This window comes from Ostrinia furnacalis, unplaced genomic scaffold (genome assembly GCF_004193835.3).
Source record: "Ostrinia furnacalis isolate ACB-3 unplaced genomic scaffold, ASM419383v2 OfSCF2704, whole genome shotgun sequence".
Lineage (NCBI taxonomy): Eukaryota > Metazoa > Arthropoda > Insecta > Lepidoptera > Crambidae > Ostrinia > Ostrinia furnacalis.
Window position 1 is genome coordinate 60,430 of NW_021132943.1, and position 13,420 is coordinate 73,849.

General features: G+C 40.7%; 1 protein-coding gene and 2 non-coding genes across 3 annotated transcripts in view; 1 reads left to right on the top strand and 2 right to left on the bottom strand.

The window, feature by feature from the left end:
- Positions 1–7,157: 7,157 nt before the first annotated feature.
- LOC114356272 (facilitated trehalose transporter Tret1) overlaps positions 7,158–13,420 on the bottom strand; it is a 45,565-nt gene continuing 39,302 nt past the window's right edge. The window contains exon 4 of the mRNA XM_028309363.1: positions 7,158–8,547. Within this exon, the coding sequence (XP_028165164.1) occupies positions 7,483–8,547 (1,065 nt within the window). The 3' untranslated portion in view covers positions 7,158–7,482. The remainder of the gene's footprint in view (positions 8,548–13,420) is intronic.
- TRNAG-UCC (transfer RNA glycine (anticodon UCC)) lies at positions 10,694–10,765 on the bottom strand. Its single transcript has one exon. It is a non-coding gene; the product is annotated as a tRNA-Gly (tRNA).
- Positions 11,935–12,006, top strand: TRNAG-UCC (transfer RNA glycine (anticodon UCC)). Its single transcript has one exon. It is a non-coding gene; the product is annotated as a tRNA-Gly (tRNA).

The following is a 13,420-nucleotide window of genomic DNA, read 5'->3' on the forward strand; positions in this document are numbered from 1 at the left end:
TTGCAACACATTTTTAACAGTTAACATTTAGTTAGATTATTTATATTTGTTGTACGATAATTTTTAATTTATATTGTAAGAAACAATAGTCATAAACTTGAATTAAAAAAGAGGACTGTAAAACTTCAGTCCTTATAATTTGAGTTTTTTCTTTAATAAGACATTTCAATGGCAGGATAAGCTATTTAAAAGGCAATAGTCTAATCTAAATTAATAGTGAAATCAAACAATCCAATTGCTTCATTTCGGCTACATGAAACACAGTTAACCCCTAAATTCACAAACGATGCTTGCATAAGTGAAGAAGCAAATCGAACGCACAGCGCTGAATAGAGCTCTGTGATTGTTCATGTGTGCCCTGTGCGTCCACGCGCACTGTGAGGCCTCATAGTAATGTTTGTGAATACGGGCGTTAGTAAAGTTTGAAGGTAGACTCAAGATTAAATTTTAACCCTGTAAATTGGTCTATGATGAAACTCAAACAAATAGTATATTCTTCTTTAAGCATAGAGTTTTTAAAATAGTCGTACGCAACGCAAGCCTTAGCCAGTTTTTTTAATAAAAAGTAACTTAAAAAGTTCTTTTACATTCGTATCTCTACATACAGGGTGTTTCTTGTAAGGTGTCAAGCCGAAGGCAGGTGATAGGTGAGGACTAGACCTATCGAATTTCACCCCCATGTATGTTCTACGAGTTTTCGTAGTTTAGAAGTTATCGTTAATTTTGTGATTTTTTCAACTTTTCACCTTACAAGAAACATCCTGTATATTTAATATTATGAAGCTTAATCAGTAATTTAAGTTTTTGTTTTTATTTTCATATAAACAAATTGAATAGACATATTACAGTTAACATAGGTACATTCTTATTTAATTCATAAGTAATATTAGACGCTATGAAAGATCTGTTCCCAAATATACAATCAGTGAGCGATTTTATGAAAGAAATATTCTTAACTCAACTATAGTCTGGTCCGTGAGCACGAAGAATTTTGTCCAATGACCCCAAGCTACTCATACTTATCGCTCGCGCGTAATTATGTTGCTATCGCGCTCGCACACTCACTGCGGGTGCCAGTCGCACAGTCGCGACAGCAATATAATTACGCGCGAGCGATAAGGATGGGTAGCTTGGGGTCATTGGACGGGATTCTACGTGCTCACGGACCAGGCTTTAGTGAATTTTATTATAGGCCTAGTACTTAACTCAATCAGTGCCTGAAGTATGAAAGCGGTGAGGGGTGACCTTGACTTAGCATTATGTCAGAGCATAGACTAAGAGCTAGTGAACGCCAGACCTACGTTATTTTATAAAAGCTGAAAGTTTGTCAGCGTATGCTCCCAATCTAAGACTGAATGTTGGTGAATTATGAAGTTTGGGTCATCGTGGCTTTGGCAGCGACTGCTGTTAGCTGAACCACTGAAGTCTCGGTTCGCACTGAAGACCCCCCCTCGTGCCCCTACCTCAGGCACTGATGAGTTAAGCACTAGTTCTATCATATAATGACATTTTAATATGGAAATGTAAAAATAACTGTCAATGTTCAATGTTCATAAAGCATTGGACTTTTTTGACCTAAAAGGGTCAAAGTATAGACTGATAAGTATTTTAGCCAAATGTAATATTTATTTGACTGTATGTGCTAAACTACTTCGGGGCGTGTATTATAAACCTGATTTAGTTTTCCTAAAAGTAAAATTAGTTTTAGTTGTTCTCAATAAAATAGTTTGAGAGACAAAATTTGTTATCGTTGACAGCTGTCAAACTGATCTAAAACGTACGTCAAAGTTGTTCAAATCTCAAAACTTGCTTTATTAAAAGCCACGTCCTCGCATTGGTTTGACCCTGATCAAGTAACTGCGCACCATCATCATCATCATCATCTCAGCCATAGGACGTCCACTGCTGAACATAGGCCTCCCCCAATGCTTTCCATGTTGCCCGGTTGGTAGCGGCCTGCGTGCAGCGCTTTCCTGCTACCTTTATGATGTCGTCGGTCCATCTTGTGGGTGGATGACCCACACTGCGTTTTCCGGTACGTAGTAACTGCGCACCTCGCTGGAATGCGACTCTCCCTCCCACTACCCGCACACCACCCCGCGTTCGCCCTGTCTGTACCGGAGCATCGATGTGACGTCACGACTGCCAGGTGCACAGTTAACTCGGCCGCGTTTTAGTAAACTACGTCAAAAGAATCAGAAAACCTAACTATATTAGGTGTGCTCCAAAGATTGGCTTAAATATTTTAGCATCCGAACCTCAATTACTATAGTCTGGTCGCCGAGCACGTANTTTTGTCAAAGTTGTTCAAATCTCAAAACTTGCTTTATTTTAAGCCACGTCCTCGCTCCTCTCGGGGTCCTCGCATTGGCTTGACCCTGATCAAGTAACTGCGCATCATCATCATCATCTCAGCCATAGGACGTCCACTGCTGAACATAGGCCTCCCCCAATGCTTTCCATGTTGCCCGGTTGGTAGCGGCCTGCGTCCAGCGCTTTCCTGCTACTTTTATGATGTCATCGGTCCACCTTGTGGGTGGACGACCCACGCTGCGTTTTCCGGTACGTAGTAACTGCGCACCTCGCTGGAATGTGACTCTCCCTCCCACTACCCGCACACCATTTCGAACTCCTCCTATGTTCTTCTGATTAATTTCGTTGCGGGTCCAATGACAGTTTAACTTTCCCCCGGGACAAACTTGACCTTCATTGGTTGGGTTTTTGTGGCGGTCAAGCTGTAGATCCTGGCTACACAGGAGTTGCAGTGGTGGGAACGAGAGGTGGGAATAGTCCCGATACCCGCACACCACCCCGCGTTCGCCCCGTCCGTACCGGAGCATCGATGTGACGTCACGGCTGCCAGGTGCGCAGCTAACTCGACAGGGTTGTAGTAAACTACGTCGAAAGAATCAGAAAGCCCAACTATATTAGGTGGACCCCAAAGATTGGTTTAAATATTTTAGCATCCGAACCTCAACTATAGTCTGGTCGCCGAGCACGTAGAATTTTGTCCAATGATCCCAAGATAACCCATCCTTATCGCTCGCGCGTAATTATATTGCGCCCGCAGTGAGTGTGCGAACGCGACAGCAACTTAATTACGCGCGAGCGATAAAGATGGGTAGCTTGGGGTCATTGGACAAAATTCTACGTGCTCGGAGACCGGGCTTTAGTTATCTTTCTTTTTTTCGCGTTGGGTTCGATGATCAAGTCACTTTTATTTTCTGTCCAAGGTTTGTCCTAAAATCTTACTAAAACAATACACATCGGTTAGTGTATTGGCCCAAGAGTTGGGCCAAATATAGGCAGGTACTGATTGGACGTGGCATTTCATCCAAAACGATGTCAAAAACAAAGTTGATTTCTTAAACATTTTCCTGCGTCATAATAATACAAAGCTTATAATATTATCTAAAGTCTGGTCGCGGAGCACGTAGAATTTTGTCCAATGATCCCAAGATACCCATCCTTTTCGCTCGCGCGTAATTATATTGCTGTCGCGACTGTGCGACGGGCGCCCGCAGTGAGTGTGCGAACGCGACAGCAACTTAATTACGCGCGAGCGATAAAGATGGGTAGCTTGGGGTCATTGGACAAAATTCTACGTGCTCGGAGACCGGGCTTTAGTTATTTTTCTTTTTTTCGCGTTGGGTTCTATGATAGACAAGTCACTTTTATTTTCTGTCCAAGGTTTGTCCTAAAATCTTACTAAAACAATACACATCGGTTAGTGTATTGGCCCAAGAGTTGGGTCAGATATAGGTAGGTACTGATTGGACGTGGCATTTCATCCAAAACGATGTCAAAAACAAAGTTGATTTCTTAAACATTTTCCTGCGTCATAATAATACAAAGCTTATAATATTATCTAAAGTCTGGTCGCGGAGCACGTAGAATTTTGTCCAATGACCCCAAGCTACCCATCCTTATTGCTTGCGCGTAATTACGTGTAATTATATTGCTGTCGCGATCGCGAATATAATTACGCGCGAGCGATAAGGATGGGTAGCTTGGGGTCATTGGACAAAATTCTACGTGCTCAGGGACCGGACTATAATAAAGGAATCTGCGTAATTTGCCAATCTAAAACAACTACCACACACTCACCACAAAACTCTAGTAAATCCAACAACTAATTCTAAATCAATACAAATTATTACAGTATATTTAGTGTAGGTTATATAATATTATTGTCTTAATATTATTGTCATAATAGGTTAAGAAAGCTCGTTAATATTAACCAGTAGATTAGAATCGAACAGTGAAATATATTTTTTTACTAATATTAAGAATTTCTAAGGTTTAAATTCAAAGAGGTAAAGAATGGACCACTGCAATGTTGATAATGGGTTAACAATAGATAAGGGGCATTTAAATAACCACACATTAGTAGTTAACCACACAAGTAACGAATTTTGTCACTAGAAAGATAGATGAGACTATACAGGGTGTTTGGCGCATCGTGTGCCAAAATGATTTGGCGGATAGAATGGGTCATTTCCTATATTTTCAGCCCCCATAACACGTTCCATGTCAGGTGGCTACTTTTATATTAAGTTTTTTAATAATTTCACCAAAATACCCAAATCGCATCATTTAATTTCGATTAAAAAAAAAACTACTAAGCGTAGCCTCAAAGTAAATATTTGGTTTTGACGTGCATTGATATAGGGTTGCATCAAATCTAAATTTACTGGAAAATATCATCTAGTTTTTTTTTAATTCAGCTTTGAACTTTTCCGAAAAGTTAAAAATGGACTGAACATTTAAGTTTACATGGCTATAAATTTTTTTTTAAAAGAGATAGCGATCTTCGGATTTTATCAAAACTTCTCTAGTCTATCCCCATTCAAACGGTATACTAATCTTGTTTAAATAATAACAACAACTTCACAAATTCCCTAAATTAGTGCATTGACTCTATTCGGACTGATTTGCGAAATTTGTGTTTATAGCCCCTTTTTGTGTGAATAACACGTTAAATACCTACAGGTAAAAAATATTTATCTTATGCAATGTAAAAAACCTTTTCTCTATCGTTTTTCAATGTGGATTTCTTGAAATTAAAGACGAAAATAATTATTTTGATCGTTTATTAATTATTACAAATTTTGTTCAAAATGTCCGCCTCGGCAACGTATACACTAAGTAACGACATCTTCTTCTAATTTAGACTGGCCCTATACAGTGGCCTGCACGTTCCCCAGACCTAACTCCGTTAGATTTTTACGTCTGGGGACGAGGTAATGAACTGGTGTACGTAACGGAAGTTCAAACATTAGAAGAACTACAACAACGAATAGAAAACGCCTTTATAGTAATAAAAAGAGAAATGAGGCTGCATACGACAACAGTCGAAGATGTCGTGAGTGTATACGTTGCCGAGGCGGACATTTTGAACAAAATTTGTAATAATTAATAAACGATCAAAATAATTATTTTCGTCTTTAATTTCAAGAAATCCACATTGAAAAACGATAGAGAAAAGGTTTTTTACATTGCATAAGATAAATATTTTTTACCTGTAGGTATTTAACGTGTTATTCACACAAAAAGGGGCTATAAACACAAATTTCGCAAATCAGTCCGAATAGAGTCAATGCACTAATTTAGGGAATTTGTGAAGTTGTTGTTATTATTTAAACAAGATTAGTATACCGTTTGAATGGGGATAGACTAGAGAAGTTTTGATAAAATCCGAAGATCGCTATCTCTTTAAAAAAAATATTTATAGCCATGTAAACTTAAATGTTCAGTCCATTTTTAACTTTTCGGAAAAGTTCCAAGCTGAATTTAAAAAAAACTAGATGATATTTGCCAGTAAATTTAGATTTGATGCAACCCTATATCAATGCACGTCAAAACAAAATATTTACTTTGAGGCTACGCTTAGTAGTTTTTTTTAAAATCGAAATTAAATGATGCGATTTGGGTATTTTGGTGAAATTACTAAAAAACTTAATATAAAAGTAGCCGCCTGACATGGAACGTGTTATGGGGGCTCAAAATATAGGAAATGACCCATTCTATCCGCCAAATCATTTTGGCACACGATGCGCCAAACACCCTGTATATCGTTTCATCCACGAAGACGCGCCCCACTAAATTTTGGTCGAGGGAAGTGAGGGATGCGGGGAGTTTGATCCGAGCAATCCGAGCGTCATTATTGTAGTGTGCGTGTGCGCTCATGGATCATTTAGCACACATTTATTACATTTAGCGGTACACACCGATAACACTCAAACATTAGCGGAAGAATGGTGAGGCGCGTCTTCGTGGATGAAACTATTATTAGTATTATTAGTACTTAAAATAGTATTATAAATAGGATATTATAAAGGCATAGCGCTTAACTGAGTCAATGCCTGAGGTATTATTATGACGGGACTATTCCCACCTCTCGTTCCCACCACTGCAACTCCTGTTTAGCCAGGATCTACGGCTTGACCGCCATAAAAACCTAACCAATGAAGGTCAAGTTTGTCCCGGGGGAAAATTAAACTGTCATTGGACCCGCAACGAAATTAATCAGAAGAACATTGGAGGAGTTCGAAATTAAGGTTCGACTTCCCTCCATTGCAAAGCGGATGACAGGTGACAAACAAAGGTTAAAACCTTAAAGAAGAGATTGTGCACCACGGACAATAAATATCAATTATGAGGGCCTATCTATCGAATTTATGACGTGACACAGCTTACAAAATATGAAGGAGATCTGGAGTCTCGCTGACGTTTAACAGTCACAAAAACATCATCCTGTGCCCTGCTCTCATACCTGAGGCACTGATTCAGTTGATCGCTGATTCTTTAGTTAACTTTTTTTGCAGCAGATTTTTTTTCTGGATAGCACCAGAAATCACTAAAATGGTAGGTGGCAAGTTTGTAGTAAAGTAGAAGAAATTATAATGTATCTACATTGAAAATCGCTAGAGCTATTTGTGATTGCTGTATCGTTAAGGGACAGTAATGGTACCGTTAATGTGACTGGTTATTTAAATGCCATTAGAAGGACTAATAACTTCATCTCAGAGAAAATATTGTCAGCCTTAAAACATAAGGTTCATATTCCTCTGACGACGTAACACAATAATAGAGATATGGATTTCCGATATGCTAAATATTATTTAATTCCTCCACTAAAACCTACAGATTAGGGAAACCACCATAAATGATGTGGCTCATTTTTGTTTTATTAAAAAATTTAAAAAGCACAGCCCAAACTTTGCGGTGGATTCGATATATTTTGTTCCTAAATTTGGGTATATTATTAGTCGAATTTTTTTGGAAACGTTTCCCTCACTCCGATCATGGTTCTATCTACTCCTATTTGTTGTGGCCAACGCATTGCAGCGCAGTACAACAGCAACGCTTTTCCAAATAATACATTCCTCGCGTCCCTTACCTTCTCTAAGTCTTTCTATTTAATACCAGCTACTATCTACCAAAACGTTTCCAAGCAAATTCAGACCGGACCTAAACAGTTTACCTCTTCGGCGAGAGACTCTGCACATAGTTCGGGTCCATTTCATCTAGATCTTTCCCTTTAGTCTCTGGCACACAGCACACCACGAAACACAAACCGCCCACACTTATAGAGGCGTACAGCCAAAACGCCCCGTGCAGTCCTAAAGCCTGTTGAAAGTCCACAAAGGTCTTGACTCCCACAAACGCGCAGAGGTAGCTAAAAGCTGTAGCCATTGCGCTTCCAAACGCCCTGTATTCCAAAGGGAACAACTCTCCAATGAGCAGCCAGGAAATTGGGCTCATTCCCAAAGAAAACGCAATCGTAAACACCAGCACACAAAGCAGCGGAATCCAATCGTTTTGCCCTAGAGTCTGATGGAACATCACATTCTGAATTCTCTGATTACGGTGTACCTCTTCGTAATACGCGTAACTCCCAAAACCTGCTAGAGCCATTGACATTAACACTGAACTCAATATCAGTAAGGGAAGTCTTCCCACTGTGTCTATGAGCAGTCCTGAAAGACATGAAGCCAGAAGTTGAACGAATGAAACAGCTATAGCTGCCCCATGAGGATTCATTCCTCCAAACGTCTTCCTGAAAATGGGCACAGCATAGAAAGAGAACGCATGAGCTCCAGAGAACCTTTGGAACATCATGAGACCACATGTGACTAGTATAGGCCCTAGCAGTCTATTCATGGTCCTAACATCTAGAGAGTTGATGAGTTGACTGCCAGACATCTGACTCTGGCGTTGACTGAAGTTCTTACTGGCTAACACATTGGTTCGAATCGTGGCTAACTCTTGAGCAACGTCAGAATTGGGACCGCGTAACCATAGGAGGCTTTTGTAGGCTTCCTCGTCTTTTCCTATGAGGACGAGGTAGCTGGGTGTCTCTGGGATGTAGAGAACTGTGCAGAAGAGAAGGAGAGGGGCGGCGGAGATGCAGAGAGCTAGCTGTTGCCAGTCGAGGTAGGCGCCAATGGTGAAGCTGAAGAGCACTCCAAGATGGCCGACGATCTTGAGGACAGCGCTGAGGCAGCCACGGATGTCAGGGACTGACACTTCGCTGATGTATACCTGGAAAATGCAAAGGATTTTATTATTCTTCCACGTAAAATAGCTAGGGATTTAAGAGTAATACCAGGCCTGTTCATCTCCGCGAGTTTACATCGAAAACAAAACACGCACGATGGCCCACCTACAGGATACTATTCGACAAGGCCTCACACACGAGCGAACATTGACTCACACACGCGTATTCTTGTGTATGATGGAAGAAAATAAAGAAAATGGTGTACTAAATACTGTGCAGTATTTAACTGCCTAAATAATAATAAAAACACAGAATGTACTTTTTTAAGTTGCCTCAAGACACTGGGAGGTAAATAAGTAGTTAATATCCTCCGCCATTTTCCGCAGTTTGGCACCTCACGTCACATCATTTTACCGAAGTCAGCCCTATAGCTTCGGCGCAGTGCCGATCACTGACGTTTGTCAACAAAATGGTGCTTGACTCTTGAGACAGGCTAAATTACACCATATTGTTAATTAAATTGAGCATATTTTTTTTAAATACCTTCGCGAAGTAAAACTTCTGTACGTAGTACTTATTATTATTCTGTGGTAATACTATCACATTCCACAACGTAACCAATTAAAGATTTCAACACGGCAACGCATCTCAGAAACTACAAGCGCTAGGAGTCTCAAATTTTGCATGGGGGTTCCTTTTTAGAACGTAGGTGCTCACTAAAACGGGATTTTGTAAAATTCATATCAAGGGCGGCCGCTAGTACAAAATAAATTTGAAATTCTTCAGTAAACAAAGTGGAGTTCATTTCACTTTCATCGCTGAAACTAATAAATAATAATGTTAGCTTTAGCCCAAACTTCTTCCATGGATATTTTCAGGACGAGTCGCGTTTTTGTTGGTAGCGACACTTAAATAATTTACTTTCATTGTTAGGTTTAAAATTAGTTTGTATTTCTTCCTAATAACATTGAATTCTTCTTCTTCCCAAAACGGGTATACCTAGCAGAAAATTGTTCCAAGGGTTAATCTTGGAATAAGGTAACAAAAAATGCATAATTCAGTATAATGTGCTCGTCAGTAGGTGCAGATGAGATGAGAGTACCCACCCAGGTACTTATACATATAGAAATATGCTTGCAACACGCCACGATGTTTAATATTTAAAAAACCTGATACTTTAACACCTAAGAACATTTTCCTTCCATAAAACTTTCATTTTGAAAAAAAAAAAAATATATGTAAGTAATATTATTAACTAAACACTCTTTTATGATGAACGAAGTGAAAAAATGCCCGATAACGTACAAAAATACTCAGCGTGGATGTTAATAACGTATCGCCGCTATCAATCAAACCCCGGCTTTATAAGGCTGCAGTATGCGAGCCGGTCGCCGTTTCAGGCGAAAGCTTCAAACTTCAGCGAAGTTTGGACTTTATCAATTATGTGTAGGGTGTCCAGATCTTGTGAGTTTATCAGGATAAGTCCTGACAATATTTAATGGGTTAGTAGTAGTTTCGCACGAAATTCTTTCGCACGAATGTGCGTAACGTCCCCTTTCAATAAAAATATTTTTTTAGTAGGCGTTTCGCCCGGATTTATTAAAAGTATTAAAATCACGTGCGAAACGACTACTAAAAAATTTTTTTATTGAAAGAGGACGTTACGCACATTCGTGCTAACAAACGTGCGAAACTACTATTAACCCTATTTAATTGATAGGGATAAGCATTATAAATATTACAAGAACAGGGGGCGTAGTGTGAGTTTACATCAAACGTCACTAGTGAGCGCGTAAAAAAATTAAATTAAATGTATGACGGATTGTACAGCGCCCCTAGCGGAAACTTTCAAGAGCCTACTTTCATATTATATTTTTTTAACGCGGTCACTAGTGTGGACGTTTGACGTTAACTCACACTATGCCCTCAGAAGATATTATGATGTAAATACAATAATAGTATACAGTTGACTTATCATCATCACCATTTCGGCCACAGGACATCCACTGCTGAACATAGGCCTCACACAATGCTTTCCAGATAGGCCGTTTGGGAGCAGCCTGCATCCAGCGCCTTCCTGCTATTTTTACAAGGGCGTCTGTCTACCTTGTGGGTGGATGTCTTACGCTGCGCTTGCTTCGTACGTATAATTGAATACTACCTTAAAATATCTATAATGTAAAAAAAATGTGCGTCGGCCGGGAATCGAACCCGGATCAACTGCTTGGAAGGCAACTATGCTGACCATTACACCACCAACGCACTTGATCAGGCAACTAAAAATATTCTATCAGAGTTACGATTTTAATTCGATGAAGTTAATATTATTATTTGCACAAATGGTCGAAGTTTTCGAGATATAATTCGATGTAGTTAATATTTGCACAAATGGTCGGAGTTTTAGAGTTATTTTTTTACCAGATGTTGAAGCTATTGTTTTTTGTCATGATGAAGATATTATTGGTCTATTCCCAGGTGATACGACACAGTGTAAAGTCATATTGTGTATTTGTTTCCAGTTATAATAAATTAAGGTTTGAATCACAAGGTGGATCGACGACATCATAAAGGTAGCAGGAAGGCGCTGGACACAGGCCGCTACCAACCGGGCAACATGGAAAGTTTTGGGGGAGGCCTATATTCAGCAGTGGACGTCCTATGGCTGAGATTATGATGAAGACGACGATGATAAAGGTTTGAATCAACCTGGTTCTCCAGAAAAGGAAATATTATTCCGTGCTAATTTCTGAGGGTATTTTAACATGGAATGATCCATGTCAGCCTCCTGCGATTCGTCCAAACGTTTCAGTTGTAAAACTTCCTTTAAAGGAAGAATTTAGGCGGGTTTATAGCTAGGAAGCGATCTCTTCCAGTCAAACCGGGTGGTATTTTATCAGGTTACGTTTTTAGCCAATAATAAAAGATAGATAGATAAAAAATCAGACAAAAATGTAGTTTTGTGGATTTTTTTGGAATGTCCTGAAATTTTCACAAATCCATATCCACCCGAATAATTGCGTCTAAAATATGCGGGCGGCCCGAAAATTAGTTTCTTTGGCAGACATGAAAGTGAACATCCTGTGTAATAAGCACCTTATCTCGTTAACATAAGGTCCATTCTCGCACCGATGGTCCTTTGTAGATAAAGTGAGCTAAGATTGTAAAATCAATGATCATTATTGGCCTAATCTTGGGAATTACTAGCTTTTGCCTGTGACTTTGCCTGCGTGGATTAATAATAGTGTTTAGATTTAATTCTGGTGTATATAAGCAATATATACTTTCAAGTTTCATTAAATCGGCTGACACCTGTGCAAATATTTAGTTCTTAATTGTAACTTTGGTAGGTTCTTTTTAATTTCCTGAATAGGTGCGTTAGTGGTGTAATGTAATGTAAACTTTGATAGAACATTTAAAGTTTTCTGATAAGTGCGTTGGTGGTGTAATGGTCAGCATAGTTGCCTTCCAAGCAGTTGATCCGGGTTCGATTCCCGGCCGACGCACACTTTTTTTATTACCAGACAGATTCTTCATATCTGACACATGTCATTAGCAAGCAAGCATCAGGTCATTTCATTACAACCACCTTGATAATTAGTCGCAATTTTGTTCTGTTGTTATTCAATTTAAAAGCATTTCCAACGATTTTCACACCTACGGACTTCTGATGCATGTATCCCCCCGGCGCTTCCTTCCACAGATCGTCGGTCCAGCAAGTCGAAGGGATACTTATATTACACTTTCGATTACGTTAATCTTTTTGGACTTGCTACTTCAGCCCGAACATGGTGAGGATGGAGCAGCAGAATCTTCTAATAGTGCTTTAAGAGTGCCCTAAGAGATCTAATACCACCCCAAGACCGTTCCAAGATTGATCTCTTCTCGATTAGTTTCACCAGCCTTCAGCCAACGCCTTCTAAGAACGCTTAAAGGTCCTTCTAAGGGCACCATAAGAGCGAATTCAGAACGCCTTAAGTGCGCCCTTAGAGAGCACCGTAAGAGTACCCTATGAACGTCTTAAGAGCGCTCTAAGTCTGCTCTCGTCTAGCCTAGTTCCACCGTACCTGCGACAGCATGGTGAGGATGGAGCAGCAGAAGCCGCCCAGGAAGGAGGTGACGCACATCATGCGCACCGACGTCGCCAGCACCGTCAGCAACCACGACAGACTGCAGGGCGCGGCCGCTAGCGACAGCACGCGGCACCGCCCGTGTCACATGACCCGCGGTCATCATCATAAGAGTGCTCTAAAAGAGCACTTTAAGAGTGCCGTAAGAGCGCCCTAGGTGCCGTCTTATAAGAGCGCCCTTCGAGTCTTTTATGAGAGCCTTAAGAGAGGCTTAAGAGCGCCCCAAGAGCGCCAAAAGAGCGCCCAAAGAGTGCAAAAAAAAACGCCCTCAGAGCGCCCTTCTTAGAGCGGCCTAACAGTCTTCTAAGAGCGCTATAACAGTCTTCTAAGAGCGCCCTAGGAACTTTCTTATAAGAGCGCCCTTAGACACTTCTAAGAGTGTCCTAAGAGCGCAATAAGAGCCACCTAAGATTATTCTAAGAGCACCCTGATTATGCTCTAAGAAAGAGCGCCTTAAGAGCCCCCTACAATGCCTGAGCTGCCCTTCTCTAGCCTAGTTCCACCGCCCGTAGTATGCACGTACCTGCGACAGCATGGTGAGGATGGAGCAGCAGAAGCCGCCCAGGAAGGAGGTGACGCACATCATGCGCACTGACGTCGCCAGCACCGTCAGCAACCACGACAGGCTGCAGGGCGCGGCCGCTAGCGACAGCACCCGGCGCCGCCCGTGACTCATGCCTCACCGCCATCATCATAAGAGCACCCTAAGAGTCTTTTAAGAGCGCTCTTACGAGTTCCAAAAGAGCATTTTAGAGGCGCCCTAGGAGTCTTCTAAGAGCGCTCTAAGATC